At 50.3% G+C, this 26,837-nt stretch overlaps 7 protein-coding genes across 7 annotated transcripts; 3 read left to right on the top strand and 4 right to left on the bottom strand.

Moving 5' to 3' along the window:
- Positions 1 to 587: 587 nt before the first annotated feature.
- Positions 588 to 3,122, top strand: UHO2_06352 (uncharacterized protein; the record flags this gene model as incomplete). Its single annotated transcript, XM_041556360.1, has 1 exon — positions 588 to 3,122. One exon carries the CDS (start codon positions 588 to 590, stop codon positions 3,120 to 3,122), a length of 2,535 nt encoding a protein of 844 aa, XP_041412294.1.
- A 1,263-nt stretch (positions 3,123 to 4,385) lies between these two features.
- On the bottom strand, positions 4,386 to 5,386 carry UHO2_06353 (uncharacterized protein; the record flags this gene model as incomplete). Its single annotated transcript, XM_041556361.1, has 2 exons — positions 4,386 to 4,781; positions 4,877 to 5,386. The coding sequence occupies 2 exons, from the start codon at positions 5,384 to 5,386 to the stop codon at positions 4,386 to 4,388; spliced, it is 906 nt and encodes a 301-aa protein (XP_041412295.1).
- A 1,426-nt stretch (positions 5,387 to 6,812) lies between these two features.
- Positions 6,813 to 8,105, top strand: UHO2_06354 (uncharacterized protein; the record flags this gene model as incomplete). Its single annotated transcript, XM_041556362.1, has 1 exon — positions 6,813 to 8,105. One exon carries the CDS (start codon positions 6,813 to 6,815, stop codon positions 8,103 to 8,105), a length of 1,293 nt encoding a protein of 430 aa, XP_041412296.1.
- Positions 8,106 to 8,222: 117 nt separating this feature from the next.
- On the bottom strand, positions 8,223 to 10,457 carry UHO2_06355 (uncharacterized protein; the record flags this gene model as incomplete). The annotated part of the gene is made up of 1 exon (XM_041556363.1): positions 8,223 to 10,457. One exon carries the CDS (start codon positions 10,455 to 10,457, stop codon positions 8,223 to 8,225), a length of 2,235 nt encoding a protein of 744 aa, XP_041412297.1.
- A 729-nt stretch (positions 10,458 to 11,186) lies between these two features.
- Positions 11,187 to 12,128, top strand: UHO2_06356 (putative RPP0 - acidic ribosomal protein L10.e; the record flags this gene model as incomplete). The annotated part of the gene is made up of 1 exon (XM_041556364.1): positions 11,187 to 12,128. One exon carries the CDS (start codon positions 11,187 to 11,189, stop codon positions 12,126 to 12,128), a length of 942 nt encoding a protein of 313 aa, XP_041412298.1.
- Positions 12,129 to 12,472: 344 nt separating this feature from the next.
- On the bottom strand, positions 12,473 to 15,016 carry UHO2_06357 (uncharacterized protein; the record flags this gene model as incomplete). Its single annotated transcript, XM_041556365.1, has 1 exon — positions 12,473 to 15,016. The coding sequence occupies one exon, from the start codon at positions 15,014 to 15,016 to the stop codon at positions 12,473 to 12,475; it is 2,544 nt and encodes an 847-aa protein (XP_041412299.1).
- A 652-nt stretch (positions 15,017 to 15,668) lies between these two features.
- UHO2_06358 (uncharacterized protein) lies at positions 15,669 to 16,896 on the bottom strand (the record flags this gene model as incomplete). The annotated part of the gene is made up of 2 exons (XM_041556366.1): positions 15,669 to 16,693; positions 16,794 to 16,896. 2 exons carry the CDS (start codon positions 16,894 to 16,896, stop codon positions 15,669 to 15,671), a joined length of 1,128 nt encoding a protein of 375 aa, XP_041412300.1.
- Positions 16,897 to 26,837: the final 9,941 nt, after the last annotated feature.

Below are 26,837 nucleotides of genomic sequence, written 5' to 3' on the forward strand. Positions count from 1 at the left end.
ATGGTCGGGCGTTAGGGTATATATACTCCTGTTTACTATCCACCTGACTGAAAGGAGTGCCTGACTGTGGCCTCCTGAAGGGTGTATCTAATTTCAACTGGCTTACTCTCGAGGCTTGACACCGAGATATGAGGTATGCCAAGCGGTGGGTTGACATGGCAACGGTTATGAAAGGACAGACAGTTCGGAGTTATGTAGGAAAAGATACACCACTCGTCTCATCTCTGACAGCTCGACAAGTGTCAATGGCGGTGTTAAAGTGCATCTACTCATGTTTCATAGCCTCCATTGTAGCAGTCACACATGCCTGATCCTCGCCCCCAACCAAGTGGTGTTTCTGCTTTCAACTGTATCTATTGCTCCTTCTTCGTCCCCACCCTTCCCTGCCATTGCATTCTCGCCCACCAGCCTGGTCAAGTTACCGTTCATTTGGCCCCACAGCCTAGGTGGAGCTGGCCTCCATCGACTCTCGAGTAGAATCTCGAGATATATGTAAGCTTGCTCTTCCCAATGCAAGCCTTGTCCTAAACAACCATCTTCCCGCTTGATCTCGGTATCAGGCTGCGACGGCTTCCTTCACGCCCGCCATGCACCTCACTCGCCTTGTACCGTATGCTCTCTCGTTCAGCGCGTTGCTTGCTGTGAGCGATGCAGCACAAGCGCCTACTAGGGATCCGGCTTCGTACGTCGATACCCTAATCGGCACCCTCAACGGCGGCAACGTCTTCTCCGGACCCTCCACACCCTTCGGCAGCATCAAACCAGGCTTCGACTCGGATTCATCCAACAACCAAGCCGGCTTTGTTCCCGATGGCAAATCTCTCATCTTTGGCATCAGTGCACTTCACGATGACGGTACAGGAGGAAGACCTTCGCTGGGTATGTCTTCGCTGCTGCCCCAATACTGCCAGTTAGACACGGAAGAGGCAAGCTCGGGTTGCAAATGGACCAGAGACGCCCGACGAACCCAGGTCAAGCTTGATTCTGTCAGCACTTCTCCTGGAGAGCTTCATGCTACACTCGCAAACGGCATCGACGTGAATGTTGCCGCAACGGACCATGCTGCGATTTACAACTTCCAGTTCTCGCGAGCGATCAAGAGAGGGCCCTGGCCTGGAGCGCGCTCCTTAAAGCGACGAGGCTCACAAGTCGGAGAGGTGAATCGAAAGAGAGCAAACAACATGAATCCAGTACTTGTGTTCGACTATACGAATGACCTTCAGAAGAGCGGTGGAGCTCCACCTAATTCCCTCCGCATCTCTTCTCTCACTCTCCCAGCAACGCCGAACTCAGCAGCTACAAAAGTGACGAGGATCCAGACCAGTGCCACCTTCTCTCCGTCTTTCGGCATAGGCACATTCAAAGTCTACACATGTCTCGACCTACCGCTAGTCCGATCCTTCGGCATCTTCCAAGATTCCAAATCCACACCTGACCTTACCAAACTCACCGACATTGACGGCGAAGCTGGTGTAATCCTTACTTTCGATCAAGACAAACTTTCTTCCCCTCCCTACAATGGCAACTTACCTGTCCGAATGGCGATCAGTTGGGTCTCCACTGAAGCAGCCTGCAAATTTGCAGCTTCTGAAATCCCTGCCTTCCTCTTCCCCACTGCACTTTCCACTACCGCCTCCTCCACCCACCAACGATGGAACAACCTGCTCGGCGACTCGCTCACCATCTCCCACGATGGTGTTACAAAGGACGATCTGACCCTCTTCTATTCCTCTCTCTACCGCTCCTTCCTATCCCCTAACAATGTCACTGGGGACAATCCTCGGTTTGAAACGTCGAAACCCTCCTACGACTCGCTCTACTGCATCTGGGATAGCGCTCGTACAATTCATCCTCTATGGTCCCTTCTCGCACCCGCCGCGCAGGCTGAAGTGGTGGAAGCAATCGTTGAAATTCAACGCCAGGAGGGTTGGTTACCCGATTGCAGGATGTCCACCAATCAAGGCTTCACTCAAGGTGGAAGCAATGCTGAAATGCTTCTCTCCGATTCTTACGTCAAAGGTATCCTACGCTCAGACACGGCTTTCTGGAAAGACGCACTGCAAGCTATGCTGAAAGACGCCACCGTCGAGCCTCCAAGTTGGGGTCTTGTAGGGAGAGGAGGCATAGCCGCACGTGCAAAATTGGGCTATGTTCCCAGGGGCGATTCGGGTTCACCTGCTACTATTGGAGCAACTCCTGGTCGAACTGCTTCCAGAACTATAGAGTACGCATACAACGATTTCTCCATCGCCCTCGTCTCGGCCGGTCTACAAAATCGACGACTATACGACAAGTACGTCCGGTTAAGCCATGACACATTCAATCTTTGGAACAGCAGCATTACCTCGGACCGTTTCACCGGTTTCCTTCAAGCGCGGGAGCAAGATGGTACATGGTCCTACCAAGATCCCCGCCGATGTTCTCCAGCGTTGGAACCATTTGCTTGTTTCCTCGACAGAGGCGAGGGACATGATTTTTACGAAGCTTCTTCTTGGCAGTACTCCTTCTTCGCCCCGCACGATATGGCGACCGTGGTGAAGCTTATGGGTGGACATGGTCGATTTGTCCAACGCTACGATCATATGTGGAAGAAGGGATATGCTGATATAGGTGATGAACCTGGATTTCTCGCTGCCTTCAGCGCTAACTACGCTGTTGCAGGCTACTCCCACACGGTAGACACAGTTCTAGGACTGATAAGCAGCAAGTTCAACACGACAAAGAACGGCTTACCGGGTAACGACGACGTTGGGGCGATGGGAAGTTTAGTTGTTTGGTGTCATTTCGGATTCTACCCTGTTGCTGGGACTGCGGTTTATCTCTTCAGTACACCACTGCTGGCTGGGTATGAGATCAAGAATGCAGTTACGGGAAAGTCGTTCAGGCTGAAAACGATCGGATTTGACAGAGGCCGAAAGAACAAGTACATTGTTGAAGCCAAGTTAAATGGGAAAAAGTATACCAAGAACTGGTTGTGCCATAAAGTCTTCACAGATGGAGCGCAATTGGAGTTGACCTTGGGAGACAAACCAAACCAAGAGTTCGGTGGGAAGGAGGAAGACCTTCCACCCAGTCTTTCCACTGGCGGCTTCGAATACAATTCACCCGATCTCGGCTGCTAATCCACACAGGCACACAGGCACACAGGCACACTGCACAATATACTCACCCCACACAATCACACCATGAACTACGTATACCACTGGATTGAACGCGAGAAAGCAATGTGCAGAGCTGATCTACAAAGAATCCGACTCCGACGACCGAGAGCTTGAGCTCGAGCTGGAAGACTTATCATCTCCACCACTCTTATCATTTATAAGACCTAGATCCAGGATGCTGCAAGTGGCTCTAACTTCTCCCTTTTCGCGTGCTGCGTGAGCCTCTTTGGCTTGACGCTGAAGCCAGTGATCTTTGATTTCCTTTGCTCGAGCGATTTCCTTTGTGTGATGCAAGCATTCGAGATAGTCTTCCTTTGCGACGACACAGTCGGATGGGGTTTCAGCTTGAACGTAGCACTTTTGGAATTCTTGCCAAAAGGCGAAACAGCGAGGTCGACCTCCTTTGAAGCTGAATCCGGACTATTTGAGAGGGGGGGTCGAATGTAGGGTTGGGTTGGAAGCGTGAGATAAGTGGGTTCGGTGCAAGATATGTTCCAAGTGCATTCCGGGAAGCGTATGGAGCGGTAAGAGTCGTAAGTTGGCCGCGAGAGGGGAAGGTGCAGCGTCGAATGTGAATATGATCGGTGGAGTAAGAGGTGTTGGATGCGGTCGATCGGTTGCAGTTTGGAGCACATGCAAAGGTGGCGGTATGTGGTGAGATAAACGAGCGGCGGGCATATCCATGAAGTTAGCGATGTTGTCGTAGTGATGCGTTGTAGCGATTTAAGAGGACAAGTAGGCAAAAGCGATGGTCAGCAATCCATTCCAATCTAACGAAGTGTGCACTTGCGCCATCATGTTCGGAACACTTACAGCCATTGTGGACTATTATTGGCGGATGAAAGGTTGCCTTGGAATTACGTGCCTTTGTTGAGTGGCCGCGTTGTGAGGGAAGGCGTGGAAAAGCGGTGGTCACGATCAAGAAGGATGGTGTCAAGAAGATAGAAGGGGTTGAGAACGAGTTGCGAATAGCCAACCTCGAAATCCAAAGCGCGCAATTCGGATCCGAGATTGGCTGCGATGCGATCACGATTTTTCTTGCTTTGTTACACTCTTGACGCATTAACATAGCAATATCTCGCCTCCACTCACTCATTTCCCACGTTGACCTCCATCGACACTTTTTACCATGACGGACTACACACAACATACAGATCGTTACATCATCACTGAGCTATCATTGCATTGTTGAAGTGTCGAGAAGCGAAAAAGACTAGTGGCTGCTTAAGGCTTCAGGTAAGGAGCCATGTAGAATTTCTCGGCGCCGTGTTCTTTACCAGCCTGGTCGATCTGCTTAAGCTCGTCCTCGGTCAAGGTGAGCTGCGAATCGTTGCAAGTGTCCAACTGGTCGAGGTACTCCTTCGCACGAGACTCTTTGCTGGTGGTGGTGGTTATGATACCCTCCGAACGCTGAAGAGCCCATCGGAGCAAGACGTTGGCCGGGGTACGCTTATCATTCTTACCCGCTATGGCAGTAAGAGCCTTGTTCAGAGGTCCATCCTCTGGCAAAGCATTCTTGTAGAACGGAGCGAGAGCAGAGTAGGTCATGGTGACAATACCGTGCTTCTTCTGCAGAGCAAGGAGCTTGATGTACTCCTCGTGAGAGTAGCAGTAAGGGTGCTATCATATCGAAAACGCCAGACAGGTGCACATCAGAATCACGCAGAAAGCAAGCATATAGATCAGAGTATATGGTAGAAAGGAGAGCAACTTACGAATTCAATCTGATTAATATCAGGCACGCTCGATCCAGCGTCCAACAGTTGCTGAATATCACTGGCCAACCAGTTACTGACACCGATACTCTTCGCCAGACCCGCTTGCTTGATCTTCTCCAGCTCTTTCCACGCATCCACGTTGCTAGGAAGTCCATCTTTACCGCGGGGAGGGAAGTGAAGGAGGTAAGAATCAAGGTATTCGACTTTGAGCTTTCGCATTTCCTCCTTGACCGCTGATTGAAGGTCTAGCATACCAGCCTTGCCGACTTTGGTAAGGACGTAGAGGTCGGTACGCTTAAGACCGGAGGATTTGAGGAAAGACTCGATACCGTCGCCAGCAGATTCTTCGTTAGCGTATACTTGAGCTCCGTCGACGAAACGGAAGCCGGATTCGAGAGCCATGACGACTTGCTTGGTAACGGTGGAGTTGTAGAGCGCGGTGCCTGTGCCGAAGGCAAGACGGGGCAGCTCGACGCCCGAGGAAAGACGAACGGTTGGGACTGGCATGATCTCGGACGCTTGCACAGGGGTGAGATGTTTGGTGAGGTTGATGGTGGTGGTATTGATCGGGTGTTGTTGGCGAGGCAGGGTGGAGGTTGATATACCTCAGCCACTAGAGAAGGTTGGCAGAGCTCGCACGGACACCAATCAAGGTTAGATCGCGTGCCGGCAGTCGGCGGCACACGGCTATGCAAAACCACAGTCAGCGTCAAAAAGCAAAAAGAATCAAAAAAAGAAAAAGAAAAAGAAAAGGAAAAGGAAAAGGAAAAGGAAAAAGAAAAGGAAAAGGAAAAGGAAAAGGAAAAGGAAATCAGATTCGGAAAAGGTTTTAAAAAAGGACCACGAAAGAGCGTCAAGAAAATGTCAAAAAGTGTCAACAGCATGATCATACGCAAAGCCAAGTTCATTCCGATATCTTTTGTCCTTGGCAAAAGGATTCCTGTCGCTGCTACACCGAAGATCGTGTGGCTTTGCGACTATCTAGGCTTGAGTATCCAAGCAAGGAACAATCAATCAAGCATGCAGGTACTGCAAAAGGTCAGGATCTCGCTGTCAGAGCCCGCAAATGACATGTGATTCGGGAAGCTACAGTATCAAAGTTTTCTCTCTACGACCGTGGTGATTTGTGACACCGCCCGCCGTCTTTGAAGATTGATCGCAATGAACCATGATCATGTATCTGGCATCGGGTTCAAAAGGTCGCATTCAGGTGCGCAATGCTCGAAAGATTGCATCTCACTGCTTGTGGCGAGAGATTTTGGCCCCGTCTGTGGCCCAAGTCTGATAAGCCTGAGCGGTCACGGCAAACCAATCGATACATTACTGTGCAGTACAGTACAGAACCTCATATATAGGGAGGCCGTCAAAGCTGCTATCAGAATACTCGTCTTGATGTTTAGCTAGTTCCACCAAGCTCGATCCACTGGCTTGCCATCTCCGAACCCTTGTGAATTCCTCCTACTACAGACAGCTCAATCGCCAAGACTTAACCCCAAGCCCTGTTCGCAATGCCGGCCCCTACAATCAATGGCGACGCCTGGAAGCAATACCGAGCGATCCACGTTCTCTTACCCTCCTTTGCCAATTTGTACATCGCGGCAGTCCTCCTTGGCGGATATCGGATCTCTCCTTTCTAGTGTCTTGCTGGGTTAGGCTTTCCTTCCGTCATTTGACCCTTTGTTCCATGAACGAAAAACGATAGATTTGAGAGAGGTGTCAAGGAGTGCATGCGTGTTGACAACTGAGCCTGAGCAGATTTCGGAACTCGGAACTCGGAATCCGGATTCCGGATTCAAGGGTTTTTCAGAAGACCCGAGACATGAGCGTTCAGACCAACACTTGTCTTTTTATCTCGGCAACTTTCTTCGACTCAGCCATCCCCCTTCTCTCCTTACCACCATCATAACACTTCATCGTCAGCAGCTAAGCAACAATGTCAGGCCAAACACTCAACGATCTCATATCGGCCGTCTTCCTCCGGGCATCCGACCCTCCGTCGCCACCTCCACCTCAACAATTTGATCCTCGCGAACCCTCCGCCTCCACCTCAACCATGCCTGACCCAGCCTCCGATCCCCCAGCTCAAACCCTATCACTCCTCTCACGCGCACAACAGATCTCAGACTCAATCGGAGTCATCTCCCCCAACGATGCATTACGAGATATCTCAACCTCTTCACTCCGTACTCTGTTCCTCCCCTCCCTACGAGCGGAGTTGGAACAGGCGGTGAGGACGGGGGCGGACCATAGTGCGAGGATGCATTGCTTGCACGCGAGCCAAGTAGCTGCTGCCAAGTTTGTGAATAGGGTGGTTGCGTTGGCAGTGGTGCCGGGGAGTACGAAGCAGTTGTTGGGATGGTTGATGGCAAGTGTGACAGCGGATGAAGTAAGCGGATTGGGGTTAGAGGGGTTGGTGGGTGCAGGTGCAACGCCTCCACATATAAGAGAGGTCAAGATTGCCACATTCAAACTCGAGCGAGCTCTCAAGACGAACCTCGAACAATACAGAGAAGCGTATGCAGCCAAGAAAAAGGTGCAGGGGAACGTGCCAAGTGATGTGTTTTACGATCTTCTCCTTTACCCCACTCAGCAACGCGGCGATGATGAGGAGGAGGAGAAGGAGGAGGAGGATGAAAACGTAAACGAGACAAGCTCAACAACCGGACCTGGAGGAATCTCTTCCCCGCGACAATACCTCTTGGCTCTACTCAACTTGCATGTTTTGAAGGCAGCTCAACTTCTCGCTTCAGCTTCACAAGAACTCCAGCTACTTCGCAATATGCCACCTCCCCAACCACCTTCCTCAAACCTCACCACCTCCGATGCTTCAAGTAGCGAATGGAGGCTGGACCAAACACAATCTCGACTCGCTACAACAGGTCCCTTAATGGCTCCATCTGGCAAAGTCCTGCGACCGTTTACGATTACTTGTAAAAGTAGAGCCGAGCAAGCAGCTCAAGTTTTCCGACCTGGACACAGGCTTCCCACAATGTCCATCGAGGAGTATCTGGAGGAAGAAGAGAGGAGAGGGAACATCATCCAAGGTGGTGGACAAGCCTCCTATGACGCTCCTACCAGCACAGAGCAGCGTCAGAGGAGAGCAGAGGAGGATGGAACAAGAGACGCGCAAGAGGCGGAGGAAGAACAACGACAGAAAGATATTCATTGGGATCGCTTTGCAGAAGAGAATAAGAAGGGCGCTGGTAATACCATGAATCGTGGCTAAAAAAAAAAAAAAAAAAAAAAAAAAAAAGGCGGGTGGGGGGGGGGGGGAATTGGGGTTTGGGGGTTTCCACTTCAACGAGTACAATGAATGCAATGGGTTCGATGTTGTCTATGTGTGCTACGTGACATGTTGTGAATGCTGAAGTTTGTTAATGAGCCGACGCAGTTCTTGTGCGGAGGAGACTTCTCCTCTGTTCTCGAAAATCTTTTCGAAAGCGCAAATGACATCGACCAGGCGCGAGTCTTGCTTTCCAAAATGCTGTCCAACGACCCGAAGCATGTTCCAAAGAGTTTCGGCCTTTATCCACAGCTGATGCCTATCCAAGAGCTGAAGGAACAATTCCAGCGTTGCGAGATCGGTTCGCAGAGCGGGGAACCGGTTGTGTAGATGTGAAAAATGACGTATAAACCTCTTCAACAGCTGTGCTCGCGATGGAACAGAATCCGAACAAGTTTTCCGTGTGGCGTGTATATGTTGTCCCGCCTTCAAAAGTGTTGTGACCACTTTAGCCTGAAACTCTGCATCCGTGCTGGGGTGTCGTAGAAGAATGGACGCGTAACGAAAGCCGGGTAGGAGGGAACCTGATTCGATGCTGCATCGAATGATGCTTAATTTTGCATTCTCTGTAAGCTCGTGGATGGTGCCGAGGTTTTGGGAGCGGAGGAATGCCAGGTCGGATTGGATGAGGCCGAACTCGCGTCTTCGAGTGTGGCAGATGATGCGTGCTGATATGGTGTGTAGAGATGGGCCGGGAAGGTGTGGGAATGTGCAGATGTCGTGCCAGAGCTGTTCGTCTATTGCCATACACCCTACACCCTCCTTGTTCGCCGTATCGGTGGAGACGTTGCCGTAGACCGTCATGAGAGCATCGTACATTCCTGCTGTTCGCTGTGTTGGATCGAGGGCAGAGAGAAGGTCGTATGCTGTTCGAGCTCCTCTTGAGTCCAGTAGGCAGAGAAGACGGATTGAAGATTCCATGACTTTTGTAGACACCACTTGTGGCACCTTTTCCACTTCCATCCTTCGTAAGGGCGAGAATGCAGGAGCAGGACGCATCTCGCCTCCTCCATCCTCGAGATTTTTTCGGTTATCAGCGAGCAAGTCAAGTTGAGCCCGACGCTGAGCCGCACGCAATAGCCGAACCATTCGACTTCTCGCTCTTGTAAGACATAGCGATTTGAGCGTACGGTCGACTACCTTTTGCTTGAACGAGACTCCATGGGCCATCAGGTTCATCATTGTGTCGCTGATTTCTGATACGACGAGTCTGGCTGCAGCGAAGGTGTCAGGATCGTGCTTTATAGCCGGGTCGCTGTTGCCTTGCTCTAACATAGTCGATTGGCGCTTCGTCGAGGGAATGGGAGATGGCGGCATTGTAAGATCGTAAACGAGTCTCTCGAGAAGGTAGCGAGCTTGTGACGGCTTGAGACGAGCGTCACGGATAGCGATCGCAGCTTGACGGGTCATGCCAGCAGTATGCAAACAGGTGCAGCAGCGATAGAGTGTGTCGCCCTGCATGCGCCGAAGTGTTGACCGAACTGGACCAGAGGGTACAGCAGCGATAGCTGATGGTGTTGGAGGTGTCCAGGAACGATAGAGATCCCACAGGATACGAGCGTCGTGCTTCTCCTTGATGCAGTTTGACATGATATGGCAGCAGACTTGTTCCAGCTCTTTGGGCGCAAGCTCGCCATACTCTGCAGCCAGGGCGGTCATCGAGTGCTCGCCTGATCGGATCAGCAGCCGTACGCGATTATCCAGAGCATCTCTGCGTGTGGGATCTAGTGAGTCGATGTAGGAGACTGTTGTTGCTGCAGCTGGGGCATGATCTGGTTGTTGGTGCGTTGTTGATTCTGCCACTGCAGTGTGGGAGTGGCGCGTATGTTGCGGTGCTGATGATGTGAAGAAGTCGTTTGGTGGAGGGTCAGTGTCGGCTCGCTGCGAATTGGTATCAAGCAGCGACCGAAATGATGCTGGCTCCGCGATCTCATACTGTGTCGCCAGTCGGGTGTGCTGCTCCGAGCGGAAGTTCGGTGTAGAAGGCTTGGCAGGCTGCCAGTATGGCTCTGGTGCATATCGACAGGTGTCGAGCGAGTCATGAAAGTGCAGCTCCTCCAAGCGCAGGTCCGAAGCTTTCGCGAGTTTGTGCGAGGTGCAGAAGCAGCGAGAGGGGCCAGCTACGCCTTGGTGCAGGTGTCCATGCGGGACGTGCGGTGTCGGTACAGGTGCCTTGCTCGAGCTGGTAGAGCTCGCTCTGGATGCCAAGGATGCTGCTGGACGACGTAAGCCTTGCGCGGACGCTATCGACCTCGCTGGAGCGCGAAGCGACTGGAAGGCGGTGCTAAAGGACATGCCCAAACATCACCTGATATTTTGCTGCCGGCACTCTGAGATGCGGAGCCAGCTTCTCCTAGGCAGCAAGATGGGTTGTGCTGGTTGATGCGATAGTGTCGCCTCTACGGTTGTCGTGCCATTAGATAAAACGGACTTGGCAGGATTTGTGTCGAGATTGGGATCGAGTGGTGCTGTGTTTCGGATCTTGGCCTGGGGCGATAGCCTCGTAGCGTGCTGCCCACTGCTTGCGATGTGTTGCCAAGTGTCTAGACAGTTGCTGCTGATGAGTGTTTTGCTGATGAGTGTTTGTGTGGATGGGATGGCGGCATTCTTTGTGCTTGAGAAGAGCGAGCGGGCCAACCTGGAAAACATTCTCGGAAGTCGGAAAGCGTCTCGCAACCCCTTCTCGCACGAATGATGCGGAGCCTTCAAAGCAATCCGGATCCGAATTCTGCGAAACTGGCAAGCCGGCACTTGCCGCAGCAGCTCGGATACAAGGCAGAAATCAAGAATTCCTTGTGAGTGAGACAGCCAAGGCGAGAATGACTGCCATCACGATCCACTTTGCCTGCTTCCTTCCCCTCCACCAATTCATCGATCGTCTCTTTGTTCGACCTTTAAACTTCCTTTCAATCCACTCTTTGAGGTGATAGGTAGGCCGAACCCCCCCCCCCTTTTTTCTCCACTACAACACATACATCCAATACCCTTTTCCCCAACCACCAACCCGCAATCTAATCCGCCAAAATGGGAGGCATGCCCCGCGCTACCAAGGAGGCTTGGTTCGAGAAGCTCACCGAGCTCCTCGAGAAGTACCCCTCCATCTTCATCGTCAACATCGACAACGTCTCTTCCCAGCAGATGCACCAGATCCGTCAGTCTCTCCGTGGCAAAGGTGTCGTTCTCATGGGCAAAAACACCATGGCTCGTCGTGCTCTCCGAATGCTTGTTGGTGACAATCCCGATTACGAGCGCTTGCTCCCTCACCTTAAGGGCAACATCGGTTTCGTCTTCACCTCTGGTGATCTCAAGGATGTCCGCGACCAGATCCTTTCCAACCGGGTAGCCGCTCCTGCTCGTGCCGGTGCTTACGCTCCCGCCGACATTTTCGTCAAGGCAGGCAACACAGGCATGGAACCTGGTAAGACTTCGTTCTTCCAGGCTCTCGGTGTCCCCACCAAGATCGCCCGTGGTACCATCGAAATTGTTAGCGACGTTAAGGTCGTTGATGCCGGTAGCCGTGTGGGTACGTCGGAAGCTACGCTTCTCAACATGCTCAACATCTCGCCTTTTACCTACGGTATGACTGTTGTGCAGATCTACGACCAGGGCCAGTGCTTTGAGTCCTCCGTTCTCGATGTTTCCGAGGATGATCTCGTGGACCGATTTGTTCTTGGTGTCAAGCAGATCGCTTGTATCTCGTTGGCTCTTAACTACCCCACCATTGCCAGTGTTATGCACAGCTTGGTCAACGGTTACAAGAACCTCATCGCTGTTTCGCTTGCCACTGATTACGAGTTTGAGGGAAGCAAGAAGGCTAAGGAGTACCTTGCTAACCCCGAGGCTTTTGCTGCTGCCGCTCCCGTCGCTGCCGCTGCTGATGCCGGTGCTGCCGCTCCCGCTGCCGAGGAGAAGGAGGAGGAGAAGGAGGAGTCTGATGACGACATGGGCTTCGGTCTCTTTGACTAAGCCTATCATCCACCATGCGACGAAGCCTATCATCCACCATGAATGCGCGTTTTCTTTCCACTTGCCCCGTTGGCCAAAGACTGACTACCGTCGTTCTCGCCTAGGCGTAGGACTTTGATCACCTATCTGTTCAGCACATCTTGGTTCACTAAGCTTTCAATAGGCAATGATATCAAGCCTTTGCGGACAGAAGAAAACGACCAACAAGACTTGATTGAAAGCTTGACTGTGCAAATGCAACAACATACATCTAACGAGCGTGACAATCTGAACATGAAACACAAACCGAACCGCTTCATCCCGTCAATGTCGAGGAGGCGACAAACATCTGGAAAGCGCAGGCTTCACGCTTTTACCCTAAAGGAACTACACTGCCTATCATAGCAATCCCTACATCTGACTTCTCCCTCTCTATTCACCTTTGCTCCACTATCGAGTTTCTTGCCACAAATGGTTGGCCGTTGTTTTCTCCATGCATACACCTCTCCTTTTTTCTCCGGCGGTGGGGCCCTGCAGATAAGGCAGTTTTTATGCCATTGAGTTCCACGAGGGCCAAGCACGGATTCGAGTGATGAGAGCTTTTCGCCACAATATGCACAGGTTTGCATGCCACCAAACACTCTCGGTGAAGGAGAAGGGGTAAGGGAGGTGCCAGAGGCGGAAGAAAGTGCGTTGAGTCGGGTGAAAATCCCTGCTGCCGGGTTCACTCCTTGGCGACGGCTAGGATTCGAGTGGGAGGAGGCCAACATTGTGGAGCTGGTCGGGGGAGCGGCTCCTGCTGTTGGTTGAAACCTGCTTGCACCTGCACTGCTGCTGGTGAAAGTGCCAACACTTTCACAAGGTGTAGTGGGAGGTAGGATACTCTGTCGAACGTTGCTAGTCCTCGTCGTTCTATCAGGCATACAAGTAGCAGGGGAAGGAGTAGGCGAAGGCTTGAGTTCTCTCTGATGCGTTGCATGACTGCCACCTGCACTGCAAGCATCTAGAGTCGTCCTGAAACTTTTTTGTCCCCCATCCACTTGCTTTACTTGCACCCTTGGCACAACAAGTTGGATTGCAGGGGAGCAGTGCGGATGAGCATACGCACTTGATCCCTCCCGCGCATCTTGTTGTAGCCTAACGAAGGTCTTTGTGCCATCAATCAAGCTTTGACAGAGGGAGCATTTGAAGCATTTGGCATGTAGATGCACCCCGTCCGCAAGTGTAACCATCAGCACCTCCTCCGCGCTCGACCCTTCGAAGGGGAGTAATTGACAGGCCGCACATCGAACAGTACCTTGCACAGCCTCCAAAACCGGCTGATCGGTTGATTTCTCACCCTGATTCGGCTCCGTAGGCTCATTCTTGGAGAAAGGAGAGTTGAGCGGCAGTGGGAAACGAGATGATGTTCGACGACGACCGAGTTGGTCCACCACCACGCCTAAATTGTGGTTACTCCTGGTGGAGGAGGTGAGCGAGGGACTACCTGGAACCTTGGCTTCGAGTGAGGAGCTTGGCGAAACCTCGTTCTTCTCTGTTTGTTTTGCAGAAGCAATGCAAGAAGGGGGTGGTTTGGAGGGTGATACGCTCCTACTCCTCGAATCTCGTCGAATCATCCCTGGCTCACTTTGGCCGCTGAAAGAGGGCTTGAAAGCAGCCAAATCCATTCCTTCTCTAAACCTTGCTGTCAAAGGTCTCGGTTTGGGTGGACTGGCGGTTATACTTGCCGAGCTAGTCATTGCTGGTTTCGTTGGTGAAGTGGGCATGTATTGCGGAAAGACTGTCTTTGCTGAGGCTTCTAGAGAGTTGCCACTGCACCCGGACCTGGACAGGGAGGTGTTCGAAGCAGATCTACTAGTCAAGCTAGAGCTAGAAACCGAGGTTTGTGCCAACTTCTTAGTCAACTCAGCAATAGTCGCACCCATAGCGCCTCCGCTCGCGCCTCCCACCCTTGTCAGCCTCCTAACATCCGGCAAACCCAATTCTTGCCTACTTTTAGCTGTGCTCAAAGGTTGGGGAGAGGGAATGCGTCGGGGCTTCGGTCGATCGAAACATGCCTCACAAACAGGTCTACCATCGATCCCGACCAGGAGGGGTTCCTTTGTGTTGCAATGGATACACTTCCAACATTTCCCATGCCAAATCCCAGCTGGAGCCTTAACATATTTGCCGTCTTCTTTCGTCGAACCCAAGACAGCGCGATTACAAGCGGAGCAGGAGCCAAGAGAGTATCGTTTGCAGTAGCAATCTCGGCAGTAATAAGATGAATCTTGTGCCTGAAGGGAGCAAGGGGCGGCGTAGAGGGTTGAATCGCGAGCAAAAACCGTGTTGCAATCTACACATGCCCATCGGTTGCGCCTCGAAGAGGGTTCCACAAGCGAACCGCAGACTTTTGAGAGGACGCCATCGGAACCTTTGACTAGGGGGGCTGAGTAGTCGTTGCTCAGCCTTCGCGTGGTTTCTATCGGTGCGGGGCTCAAGCGTGAGCCTTGCATAGGGCTTGTACCTAGTAGATCCAGCGATAGCGAGTTAGCCTGAGTTGTAACACTAGATCGCAAGTCGCGGGAGATACGCGAAGGCATCCCGAATCCCAACGCAGGATCATAACTTGCCCTCTTTGGCGACACAGGCGGTGGTTGATTATGCAAATACTCGCCCTCCTCCTCCTCCTCCTCCTCCTCCGCCTTGCCCTTCGCACCTTGCTCTCCTGGATCGCCAAATTGACCACGAACATATTTGGTAGCCCAAGGATCAAGCTTCTTTTCCGCAGTCGGTAGGGCCTGTGTGGATCGAATACGTGGTTCCTTACTGGTTCCACCACAACGACTACATCGAAGTTTGTTGGAAATTGGATCTCCGCATCGTTGACAAAAGCCTAGTCGGTTAGCGGTTATGGCTGCTGTCATCATATACCTTTTTCTCGCTCCAAATGTGGTATGTAGTGGTGGTATCTGTCCCTCTGCTTGGGGTTGGATGGGAACTTATAAAGCTTTCTCCAAGACGGGGAGGTAAGGTGGCAAGTAGAAGCTTGCTCAACAAGAACGAAATGAAGCCCAACTTCGAGCAGCTTGATACTCCCACCGCCTAAAGACTGTGATGCTGCAAGTCGATGAGGTCGAGTGCAAAGGCAACGGGGTGATGATGGAGGCGAGAAGAAGAGAGGGAGCGACGAGTATGTGGGCTGTGCTGTGCTGTGTTGTACAAGCCCCTTTTTTTTTTTTTTGCCTCGACAAACACAACGCGTCCTGGAGTTGACGTTTCTTGGAAGCACGTGCACGATATCTTCTTGTCTCGCTTGCTCTTGTAGGACGATCGTTTGCTATCTTGATTGCAGATGCAGGCTCATCTTGGCTCAAAATGGAGTGCCTAGGGCCTTGCCAGAGCGGGATGATGCCGTCGAGCAACTGTGCATGATTGCATGGTTCTATTTCTGGTTCCTTGGGTGCAGTGAGTGCAATGTATACGTAGTTGTACAGTCTCAGTGAGGTTTTGGGTGCAGATCGTCCACTTGCTAGTCGCTGTTTCGAAGAAAAGGGGGGCTTTCAAGGCTTGTTGCAGCATCTACTGCTCACCATAACCCTGAGGATTACTACTCTGCCACCTCCACAAATCCTCGGCCATATCGTCCAACGTCCTCGTCGCTTTGAAACCCAGCTCTTTCTCGGCCAAACTAGGATCAGCGGTCAAATCAGGAACATCACCCGTCCTCCTAGCCACGATGGTATGAGGGAACTCGTATCCACTCACCTTCCTCATAGCATCGACCATGTTCAACACCGACATGCCTACGCCTTTACCCAGGTTGAAAGCTCTGTATTTACCCTTTGTCTCCAACTTGTCTTGAGCAAAGACGTCGTCTTGGTCGAGAGCCTGGACCGCATTGACGTGACCTGCAGCGAGGTCTTCGATGTGGATGTAGTCTCGAACGCAGGTTCCATCCGGAGTCGGGTAGTCGTTTCCGAACACCTTCAGTCCACCTTGGCGGTACTTTCCGACGGCCATCTGAGCGAGAAGAGGGAGAAGGTTTCCAGGTTTGCCACGAGGATCCTCGCCGATCTTGCCAGATTTGTGAGCACCGGCGGGGTTGAAGTATCGAAGAGCGATGGCGCGAAATTCGGGATAAGCATCGCAGACGTCGCGGATGATGATTTCGCTCATCCACTTGGTTCGGCCGTAGACCGACTCAGGTGCGAGGCGGGTGGATTCAGGAATGGGAACCTTGGGAGGGGTACCATAGACGGTGGCGGAAGAAGAGTAGACGAGTCGGTTGCATCCATTGTCATGCATAACTTTGAGGAGGTTGACCAGACCACCGACGTTGACGTCGTAGTAGTCGATAGGGATCTCGGAGCTCTCACCGACAGCCTTGAGAGCGGCGCAGAGGATGACCGACCAGATCTTTTCTTGGCCGGAGTAGGATTCAAAGACTTTGCGGATATCCTCCTTAGATCGGAGATCACCTTTGAAGATGTCGACTTTGCAATCGTCTTTGTCTTGCTGGGAAGCGTTGGAGGGGAGTTGGTCAAGGGCGATTTGCTCGAGACGCTTGACGGCCGCAGGGAAGGCGTTGTGGTAATTGTCGAGGACTGCCAAGAGAAAATACCATTTCGATTCATAAAGTGTGGATGTCAGCGAGATTGGCCCACTCTTACAACAAGACATGATCGGTATGGCAGTCCTACTTACCAGTAACGCGGTATTTGCGAGTAAGGAGGGTAACAAGAGCGACGTGCGAGCCAATGTATCCGGCACCACCCGGGATGAGGATCCTAGGTTTTGAAGCAGGCATCTTTTTTCGATATCGTTTCGGGGGAGGGGGGGGGGGAAGGGTTTGAGAATGATGGTAGTGAGAAGCAAAGAACGAGAATGTATCTCTCTGTATAGTGAGACGAGGGATCGAAGAAGGCCGACCAACGACGCACACACACACGCACTCGCACTCGCTTACTTGGCGTGTGCGTCAAAAGAAATCTAACATTCTTTTCGAGAGAAAAAGTGATGATTAACCTTTTTGACAGCTGCTGCAGTTGAATTTAGATGTACAATACTTGAGGCCACAATCAGGCACTCTAGTTGACAGTCAGATCTAAAACAAAAGGCTTAAATTTTGTAAGGAGGTAACAACTAAGCTAAGAGCATATATACATGTTCTCAGCACCTGACTGTGCTCACTTTGTTGAGTCATGCCCATGTGCCACATATCTTCTTTCATAAGTGTTGTCATATCAACATACCCCCTGCATACCATGGTGTCAATCCTTGTGCATAGGCTGTGTTAGCTCCCACTAGCTTTGCATTCTGCTTGTCCTCCTCATTGCCTGATGCCCTCCTGATTCCCTGATGCCCTCCTGATTCCCTGATCCTGTGAGCTCCCATTTAATATGTCATGTGTTGGCAATGCCAGTGCATCTTCAACTCCCCCCCTCAATGGCATATCCAATCCTATCATTCTTGATATCCTTGTCATGTTGAGTCCCTTGAGAGGCTTTGTGAGTATGTCAGTCACATTGTTGGCCATTCCAACAAACTTGATTGATATGTCACCATCTTGCACATGATCCCTAACAAAGTAGTATCTGGTATCAATGTGTTTGAGTTTCCAGTGTTTGGCCAGATCCTTGCTGACTTGTATGCACCCCTGGCTATCAGTGTGCAGCATTGGCTTGACTCCAAATATTCCTAGATCCCTGAGTAGATATGAGAAGAAAAGTGCTTCTCTTGCTGCTTTGGAGGCAGCAACCAGTTCCACTTCCACTGCTGATAGTGCCATGCACTTCTATACATGTGTTTTCCAACTAACCAGGCATCCATACACATATGTGATTGCTCTGGATGTACTCCTATGTCCATTCATAGGGTCAGAGGCCCAATTTGCATCAGTATACATAACCACCAGTTGGTCTGTGTGACTCCTGTGTGTTCCTCCTAAATTCAAATGGTAATCACTTGTCTGATTCAGGTACTTCAACAAGTGTATCACAGCACTCCATGCACTGTCAATTGGTTCTGACATGTATCATGCTAAGGCTCCTACTGCAAACAAGATGTCTGGTCTCACTGTGTTGGACACCCATAAAAGTTGCCCCACTAGCTCTTGATATTGCTTGGCCTGATTTGGGTTGCATTTATTTCCTCTGGCAGTTCCTGCTACACTCTGCATTGGGATCCAGGTTCATTCACTTGTTCTTTCTAGCCACTTACTCACCATGCCTTTGATGTATGCAGTTAGATCAAGTGTGATCTTGCCTTGTCTTCTCTCTCAAGTGATTTTGATTCCTAGGAATTCTCTTACAGGTCCATAGTCTTCTGTCCCCCACTTGTCCATGATCTTGGCTTTGGTGCAGTCAACCTCCCTTCTGCAAGGCAATGCAATCAGCATGTCATCCACATATGCTGTGATGACCATGAGTTGATAGCCTGCTCCCCTTGAGTAAAGGCATGGGGCACTTGGCATGCAGTGGAAACCAATACTTCAGAGGTGGGTATCCAGCTCAATGTTTCATTCCCAACCTGATTGCTTCAGACCATAGAGCCCTTTTATGAGTTTCAATACCTTTCCTGGAGGTACCCTGGTTCCTACCAGTGGCTTTAGGTAGACATCATGATGCAAGCTTGAATTGAGGTAAGCCTGTTTGATGTCAATGGAATCAACCTCCCAGTCCCATATGGCTGTGATGGCCAGCACTCCCCTTATCACCTGGATGGGTGCCACTGGCATGAATATCTCTGTGTAGTCTAGGCCCCCTCTCTGGGTAAACCCTCATGCTACCAATCTTGCCTTGTACTTTGTGGGGACCAGGTTTGCATCAGTCTTGATCTTGAGCACCCATCATGTGTTGACTGTGTTCATACCTCATGGTAGGTCAGTCATTTCCCACATTCCCATCGCTTCGAGCCCATCCAATTCCTTGCGCATTGCTTCTTCCCAGAACCTCCTATCCTTTCCAGCCAGCACCTTGCAAACAGTTGGGTTCAGGCTGTCCTTTCCTTCCTTGACCTTGGCTGCTGTCAGCCCAAAGTAACTCTTCTTTACCCAGGTCTCTGGGTTGCACATGTTTCTAGCCAGCTTCCAGTTTGGCCATGGGCCTCTATCCTTGGGTGGCACCAGTACATACTCTTCCCTCTCCTCTGTCATTCTCCTTTCCCCTGGTATCCCATTAGGGTTCTCATCATTGGAGTGTGGCCCTCTGAGTCCCTCCTCCTCGAGGGTTAGTTCCATGTCCACATACTCTTCCAAGGGCTCTCGCTCTCTCTCATCAAATAGGTTCTCTTCTGTGTATCCCAGGTCATCAAGGTCCTCTTCAATAGTTGGGACTGGTGGAGGTCAAATACTTATTGGTCACCATTCTGATTGGTCTGACCAACACTGTGTCTCCATGAACCTTGCTGAGTTGCTCCAGAAAATGTTCGGAGTGTAATCAGGGCTATAGAATAGCCATCCCTTTCTTTCCAAGCTGTACCCTATGAATATGGCTGCAACTGCTTGCTGGTCCAGCTTCTTGTTGTTTCACTTAGCTTTTGGAATGTTTACCCAAGCTAGACATCCAAATACACACATGAGGCAGATGAATTGTTCTGGTGATCTCTTGAACATGAGCTGATATGGAAACTCTCCATCAATGTTGGGAGTAAGGTTGATCTTGAATGCTGCCACTCATATGGCATGTGGCCAAAATCTCTTTGGTAAACTCCTTTGCATCAACAGCATTCACATCTTTTCACCCAGGCTCCTGTTCATCCATTCTACTTGTCCATTTTGCCTGCTATTGTAACCAACAGTAGTTTGCCATTCTATGCCCTTTTCTAGTAACCATTTTAATGCTTCATTGCTCTTCCATTCAGTTCCTTGATCAGATCGGATTGCTTTTAGCTTTCTGCCTGTCTGTGTCTCTAGGAACAAAACTATTCTTTTGAGTTGTGTGAATGCATGGCTCTTTCATAAAAGTGGTTGTGCATGCACATACTTGCTATAGTTGTCAACCAGCACTAATGTGCACATGTATTCTGTCACATGGGATGAGTCTATGATCAGATCAATGTGGATAAGATCTAGGGGCCCCGCAGCTGTTTCACTGCTACCTCGCCCCATCTGGGTGACCATACTTTTGGACTGTATACACTGCTCACATGTCAGAGCTGTATCTGGGTCCAATGCTGCTACAGGTTTGCCTTTCAATTTATCAACAATTGCTCTGGACTTGTCTCAACCTGGATGTCCTAGAGGCTTGTGCCAGAGCTGTCTTGTGGAGATCTTTGGTCTCTGATTGGCCAGCTTGAACTCTTCATCAACCCCTTCAAACAGCAGTGTTGATGTAGTCATTGTGCTTTGTTGCCATGTGTCACCTCAGAACTCTAATAGTCCATGCTCATGATCTTTTGCTATTCTCAATAGCATACCATTTGCCAAGTGTATTTGCCCACCTGTCATATCTAAAGTCACATGTGCTCCCTCATCCATCAGTGAGTTGGTTGACAACAGGTTAATATTGAGTCTTTTAACATACAACACATTTTGGAGATAAATGTCTCCATATTCTATTGCTATGTTGATATCTCCCACAGCAGTTGCCTCCAGTACTTCACTTCCAGTGGTATACATGTGCTTTCTGCAATTTCTTGGATGGATGAGCATGCTGTGGTCATTAACCATGTGGTAGCTCGCTCCCAAATCCAAGATCCAACATGTGGTTCCTTCTGAATTTGGGAGTGTCATGGGCCTGAATGCTCAAGAAGCAGGAGGGTCACTGGTTCATATGGAAGGAGCACAGGTATCAGAGATCTAGTCGATACCAGTAGAAGAGCATGGTCATAGTGCAGCCTCCATGGAGACCATGGACTCCTATGGACTCACATGTGAGGAGGGCCAGGCACAGCCATGAAGAGGACCAAGCTCAAGGAGCAGGCACAGCCACAAAGAGTACCAAGCTCAAGGAGCATGCAGATGGTTACCACTCAGGGGCTCGAGAGACAAGAGTCAAAGGAACCATCACCAGTCAAAGGAGAAGGAGCAGTGTCGAAGGAGTCGACACAGCTCAAGAGGCACAGGGGTGCCAAGCAGGAGAGGCCCCTGAGCAGTACTCGATGAAGAAGGTACTCTCTGGAGAGAGAGCAGGAGCAGCATCGCTGGCGATGCTGAGAAGAGGTATATAACCATGCTTTCTCATCATCATAGGTCGAGTGGATCCTCATCCACTCTACTCACCATACAACTAGTCAATACTTTAGAAACATAAGTACTCATTAGTTACAGTCAGCATAGCAGCAATCTATCAAGGTTGCTCCTCATCGTAGTGTGTGTGTTGTATCACCACTACCTGACATCCGTAGGCACCCCATAGCAGGTTAGTGGTCTGGATATAGATAGAACTGAAGGCAGTAGTCCACTGCGGTCCAGGGATCACTTCAAGCATCAAGTCAACACACTGGACACTCATGTTGACACCACCAACCTTATCACCAACGTCATCAACCTCATCATCATCAACACTCACACCAGACCTTGGTGTCATCATAACCGAAGCATTGATATTGATCGTGCTGAGCTACCCCTGAACAGAGTGTCCACAGAGGTCAGCCGAAACCTACGATAGTATATACAACAAATGCCACCTGCTGTCACTGTGCAACTTGATAGTCACCGATACTGAGACAATAGCTGTTGCACAGTTTGATAGTCACCGAGTATCTCGACAGACCGACCTGGGTTTCAGGCGCGAGACGCCTGACAAGGCCCCCTGAACAGTACTCGATGAAGAAGGTACCCTCTGGAGAGAGAGCAAGAGCAGCGTCGCTGGTGATGCTGTGAAGAGGTATATAACCATACTTTCTCATCATCAAAGGTCGAGTGGATCCTCATCCACTCTATGCACATCATAACTAGTTATCACTTCAGCATAAGTATATATTAGTTTCAGTCAGCATAGCAGCAATCTATCAAGGTTGCTCCTCATTGTAGTGCATGTGTTGTATCACCACTACCTGACGTCCAAAGGTGGTTCATAGCAAACCAGTGGTCCAGATATAGATAGAACCAAAGGCAGTAGTCCACTGTGGTCTGGGGATCACTTCAAGCATCAAGTCAACACACTGGACACTCATGTTGACACCACCAACCTTATCACCAACGTCATCAACCTCATCATCATCAACACTCACACCAGACCTTGGTGTCATCATAACCTACATATTGTTATTGATCATGCCAAGCTACCCCTGAATGGAGTGTCCACAGAGGTCAGCCAAAACCTATGATAGTATATACAACAAACACCACCCACTGTCATTGCACAACTTGATAGTTGCCGAACGACTAGCTTGTTGAGACTGATACTGAGACAATAGCTGTTGCACTGTTTGATAGTCACCGAGTATCTCGACAGACCGACCTGGGTTTCAGGCACGAGACCCCTGACAGGGAGCTGCTGCCAACTCGGGGTGAAAGAGCACCAGACCTCCTAGTTGGTCTTGGTGAGGGGGGAATTTTCGGGGATGGCAATGGAAGCATTGCATTTGCTGGCACTGTGCCCATAGCACTTGCATACCCAGCAACAAATCCTCTTTGGTTTGGTTGTGGTTTTCATGCTGCCCATGTCTGACTCAGTGTCATCAGCCTGCTCTTTGTTGCTCCCAGCAATTCTAGCACTTGCTTGACATGGGTCCACTTTCTGACTGGGTATGCTCTCTATTGCAGACTGGCGTGTAGTCAAAGCTGTTGCTAGAGCATCAAAGCTAACCTGGTGAACTGTGGCGACTGTCTCCTTGTAGACTGGGTGTTGAATCATGCACCTCTGGAGCATGGCATATAGTGCATCATTACTAAATGGGGCACCTAGGAGGCTAGTTTCCATCTGCATGACCCTGATCTCTTGGATCAGCTTACAGGCATCAGCATGAAACATCTTTGCCTCATTGAGCTTGGCAAGTAATGCTATCCATTGTGAGGTTCTAGCTGCTTCACTGGTAAGACTCCTTTCGATCTTCTTCCAAGCTTGATGGCAGGTCAGGTGATTCTTACTGATGTCGAGTAGGAGGTAAAGGATGTTGTACTCTCCTTCAGTGTCTAAGGTGCTTCGTGTCATGGGCCTAAATGCTCAGGAAGCAGGAGGGTCGCTGGTTCATATGGAAGAAGCACAGGTATCGAAGATCTAGTTGATACCAGTAGAGAGCATGGTCATAGTGCAGTCTCCATGGAGACCATGGACTCCTACAGACTCACATGCAAAGGAGGACCGAGCCATATGCGAGGAGGGCCAGGCACAGCCATGAGGAGGACCAAGCTCAAGGAGCAGGCACAGCCATGAGGAGGACCAAGCTCACGGAGCAGGCACAGCCACGAAGGGGACCAAGCTCAAGGAGAATGCAGATGGTTACCACTCAGGGGCTCGAGAGACAAGAGTCAAAGGGACTGTCACTGGTCAAAGGAGAAGGAGCAGTGTATAGGACACTAGCAGGCAGGTCCTGAGGAAGAGGAGCAGTGTCGAAGGAGTTGACACCAGGTTATGAGGAGGAGGAGCAGTGTCGAAGGAGTCGACACCACTCAAGAGGCACAGGGGTGCCAAGCAGGAGAGGCCCCTGAGCAGTACTCGATGAAGAAGGTACTCTCTGGAGAGAGAGCAGGAGCAGCATCGCTGGCGATGCTGTGAAGAGGTATATAACCATGCTTTCTCATCATCATAGGTCGAGTGGATCCTGATCCACTCTACTCACCATAACTAGTTATCACTTCAGCATAAGTATATATTAGTTTCAGTCAGCATAGCAGCAATCTATCAAGGTTGCTCCTCATCGTAGTGTGTGTGTTGTATCACCACTACCTGACGTCCGAAGGCGCCCATAGCAGGTTAGCGGTCCGGATATAGATAGAACCGAAGGCAGTAGTCCACTGCGGTCCGGGGATCACTTCAAGCATCAAGTCAACACACTGGACACTCGTGTTGATGCCACCAACCTTATCACCAACACCATCAACCTCATTATCATTGACATCACCAATCTCATCACCAACACCATCAACCTCATCATCATCAACACTCACACCAGACCTTGGTGTCATCATAACATTGATATTGATCATGCCGAGCTACCCCTGAACAGAGTGTCCACAGAGGTCAGCCGAAACCTACGATAGTATATACAACGAACGCCACCTGCTGTCACTGCACAACTTGATAGTCACCGATACCGAGACAATAACTGTCGCACAGTTTGATAGTCACCGAGTATCTCAACAGACCGACCTGGGTTTCAGGCGCGAGACCCCTGACACTTCGTAGGACACCCACTAGGGCGTTATCAAAAGTTCTATTCCATTTCAGGTGGTCTCTATCATATGTGCCCTCTAAGTGTCATGTGGCATGAGGGACTACTTGGAGGTTAGCCTTGATGAGTGTGCTCCAACTATAATAGTTGCATGACATGAGCTTGGGAACCATCTCCAAGATTTTGGCCAAGTTGTGGTAATTGTATCAGTCATCATTGTCATCCGATTCTGATCCTCCTTCATCCTCATTGTCAAAATACTCAGTCTTGTTACTGTCAGTGGCCTCTTCATCAATTTGTACTTGTTGTGGCATTTTGCCCTTTCTTGTCCTCCTGGCTGCTTCACCTGTGCTGGCTTGGTGGTCACTGTCACAGGGACGGCTGGCCTGCGCAAGAGAGTGCGCCAAATGATCAGCGGCAGCTATGATAATGTTGCGTAACGGAGCAGTATATGAAGGGTGTGCAGAAGATCAACATATGAAGGGTGCGCCAGATTGATCAGAGTCGACAACCATCAGGGATCAATGAGATTAATCAGGTTGGCAGCGCACATGATTTACGAGATCAATTGAACCCCAGGAATCCAGATCGATCTCATGGGAACGGTCAGAGTCAGCTGGACCATTATGCTTCAATGAATTGGCCGATCCGAACAAGTACTTGGAGCTATGCCGATGATGGAGGCAGTCGGATCAGCACGCCTCAACTAATCGGCCGATCTGAACAGGTATTCGGAGCTGTGCTGATGTTGGAATCAGTTGGATCAGCATGCTTCAACTAGTTGGCCGATCCGAGCAATTATTTGGAGCTGTGCCAATGACAGAGTCAGTCAGATCAGCATGCTTCAACTAGTCAGCTGATCCGAACAAGTTGAGACAGAACTGAGCTGACGTGACCACATAACCAGGGGGTATGGTCATGAGGTTCAAAAGGGGATTCACAAGATTAAGTCGAAAGGGGGCTGTGCCGGAAGGGGGCATCACACATCAGACAGAAGGAGAGCATGAAGGCGAGAGGGCAGTGTTGCATAACCCTTGCACCGAGCAAAATGGTAGGAGCACAGTATCGAAGGGGATGATGCCAGCAGGGCAAGGCAGTGCCTAACAGGGGACAAAGGCCCCTCAAGAGGAGCAGGATAGGTGTCGAGGGAAAACACCGATCGAACATATAAATACTCTCTTTCTACCATAGCATTCGAGTGGACCGGCATCCACTCTGAAAACTCTACTACTTACTCTATACTTACTAGGTTATGTATCTTCGCAATAGCAGTGCTCTTGCAACGACTCTCAATGTGTGTGTTGTATCACTGTTAGTCGACAACTGTAGGTGGTGTTCTTTACACTAGCAGTCCAGTTCATTACTGTAGGCAGTGTTCTTTACACTAGCAGTCCAGTTCCTTGCTGTAGGTGGTGTTCTTCACACTAGCAGTCCAGTTCCTTGCTGTAGGTGGTGTTGCTTGACACCAGCAGTCCAGTCGGTTATTGTAGGCGGTGTTTCACACCAGCGGTCCAGTAACTCACATCCTCTGTAGGTGATTGGCATATCGCAGTCCAGATGATGTCCAAGAGCATATCAACAGTACTACGAACACTCGTACTGTAGGGGAGGGTGTATCACGCACTCACCAACAAACAACGTCCATGCTGCGCAACCTCTGAATGGAGTGTTCAAGGTGGTCAGTCGAGACTTACTAGGCGATGATGCTTGGTTACATTTAGGCAAATCATATCGAGTAGTCCTTACTCAATCAACCCGAGCTAGTCTCTGGCGCGCGACCGCTTACAGTCACTATCTCCCACCATATCTGAATGTCATGGGTTTGAGCCCCACATTGGGAGCCAGTTGAATTTAGATGTACAATACTTGAGGCCACAATCAGGCACTCTAGTTGACAGTCAGATCTAAAACAAAAGGCTTAAATTTTGTAAGGAGGTAACAACTAAGCTAAGAGCATATATACATGTTCTCAGCACCTGACTGTGCTCACTTTGTTGAGTCATGCCCATGTGCCATGTATCTTCTTTCATAAGTGTTGTCATATCAACATACCCCCTGCATACCATGGTGTCAATCCTTGTGCATAGGCTGTGTTAGCTCCCACTAGCTTTGCATTCTGCTTGTCCTCCTCATTGCCTGATGCCCTCCTGATTCCCTGATGCCCTCCTGATTCCCTGATCCTGTGAGCTCCCATTTAATACATCATGCATTGGCAATGCTGGTGCATCTTCAACTGCTGCCGAACTCAATCTCACAATAACTTTGCAGACATAGAAGTAATGCAATGTGAAGAAGTTTTGTCCCGATAACTGACGATCGGGGAGAGTCTCAGTTCGATGTCACTGCTGCTTTAGGACAGAGACATATATACTCAATTGACTAAGAAGCAGGGTGATGCTGGAGATTGCGATCCAGTGCGACGCCAAAGGATGACGCGGGGCTGATCTGACCGGAGACCAGGCAGAGCCGATC

The sequence above is a fragment of the Ustilago hordei genome (assembly GCF_900519145.1).
Source record: "Ustilago hordei strain Uho2 genome assembly, contig: UHO2_contig_18, whole genome shotgun sequence".
In the NCBI taxonomy this organism is placed as follows: domain Eukaryota; kingdom Fungi; phylum Basidiomycota; class Ustilaginomycetes; order Ustilaginales; family Ustilaginaceae; genus Ustilago; species Ustilago hordei.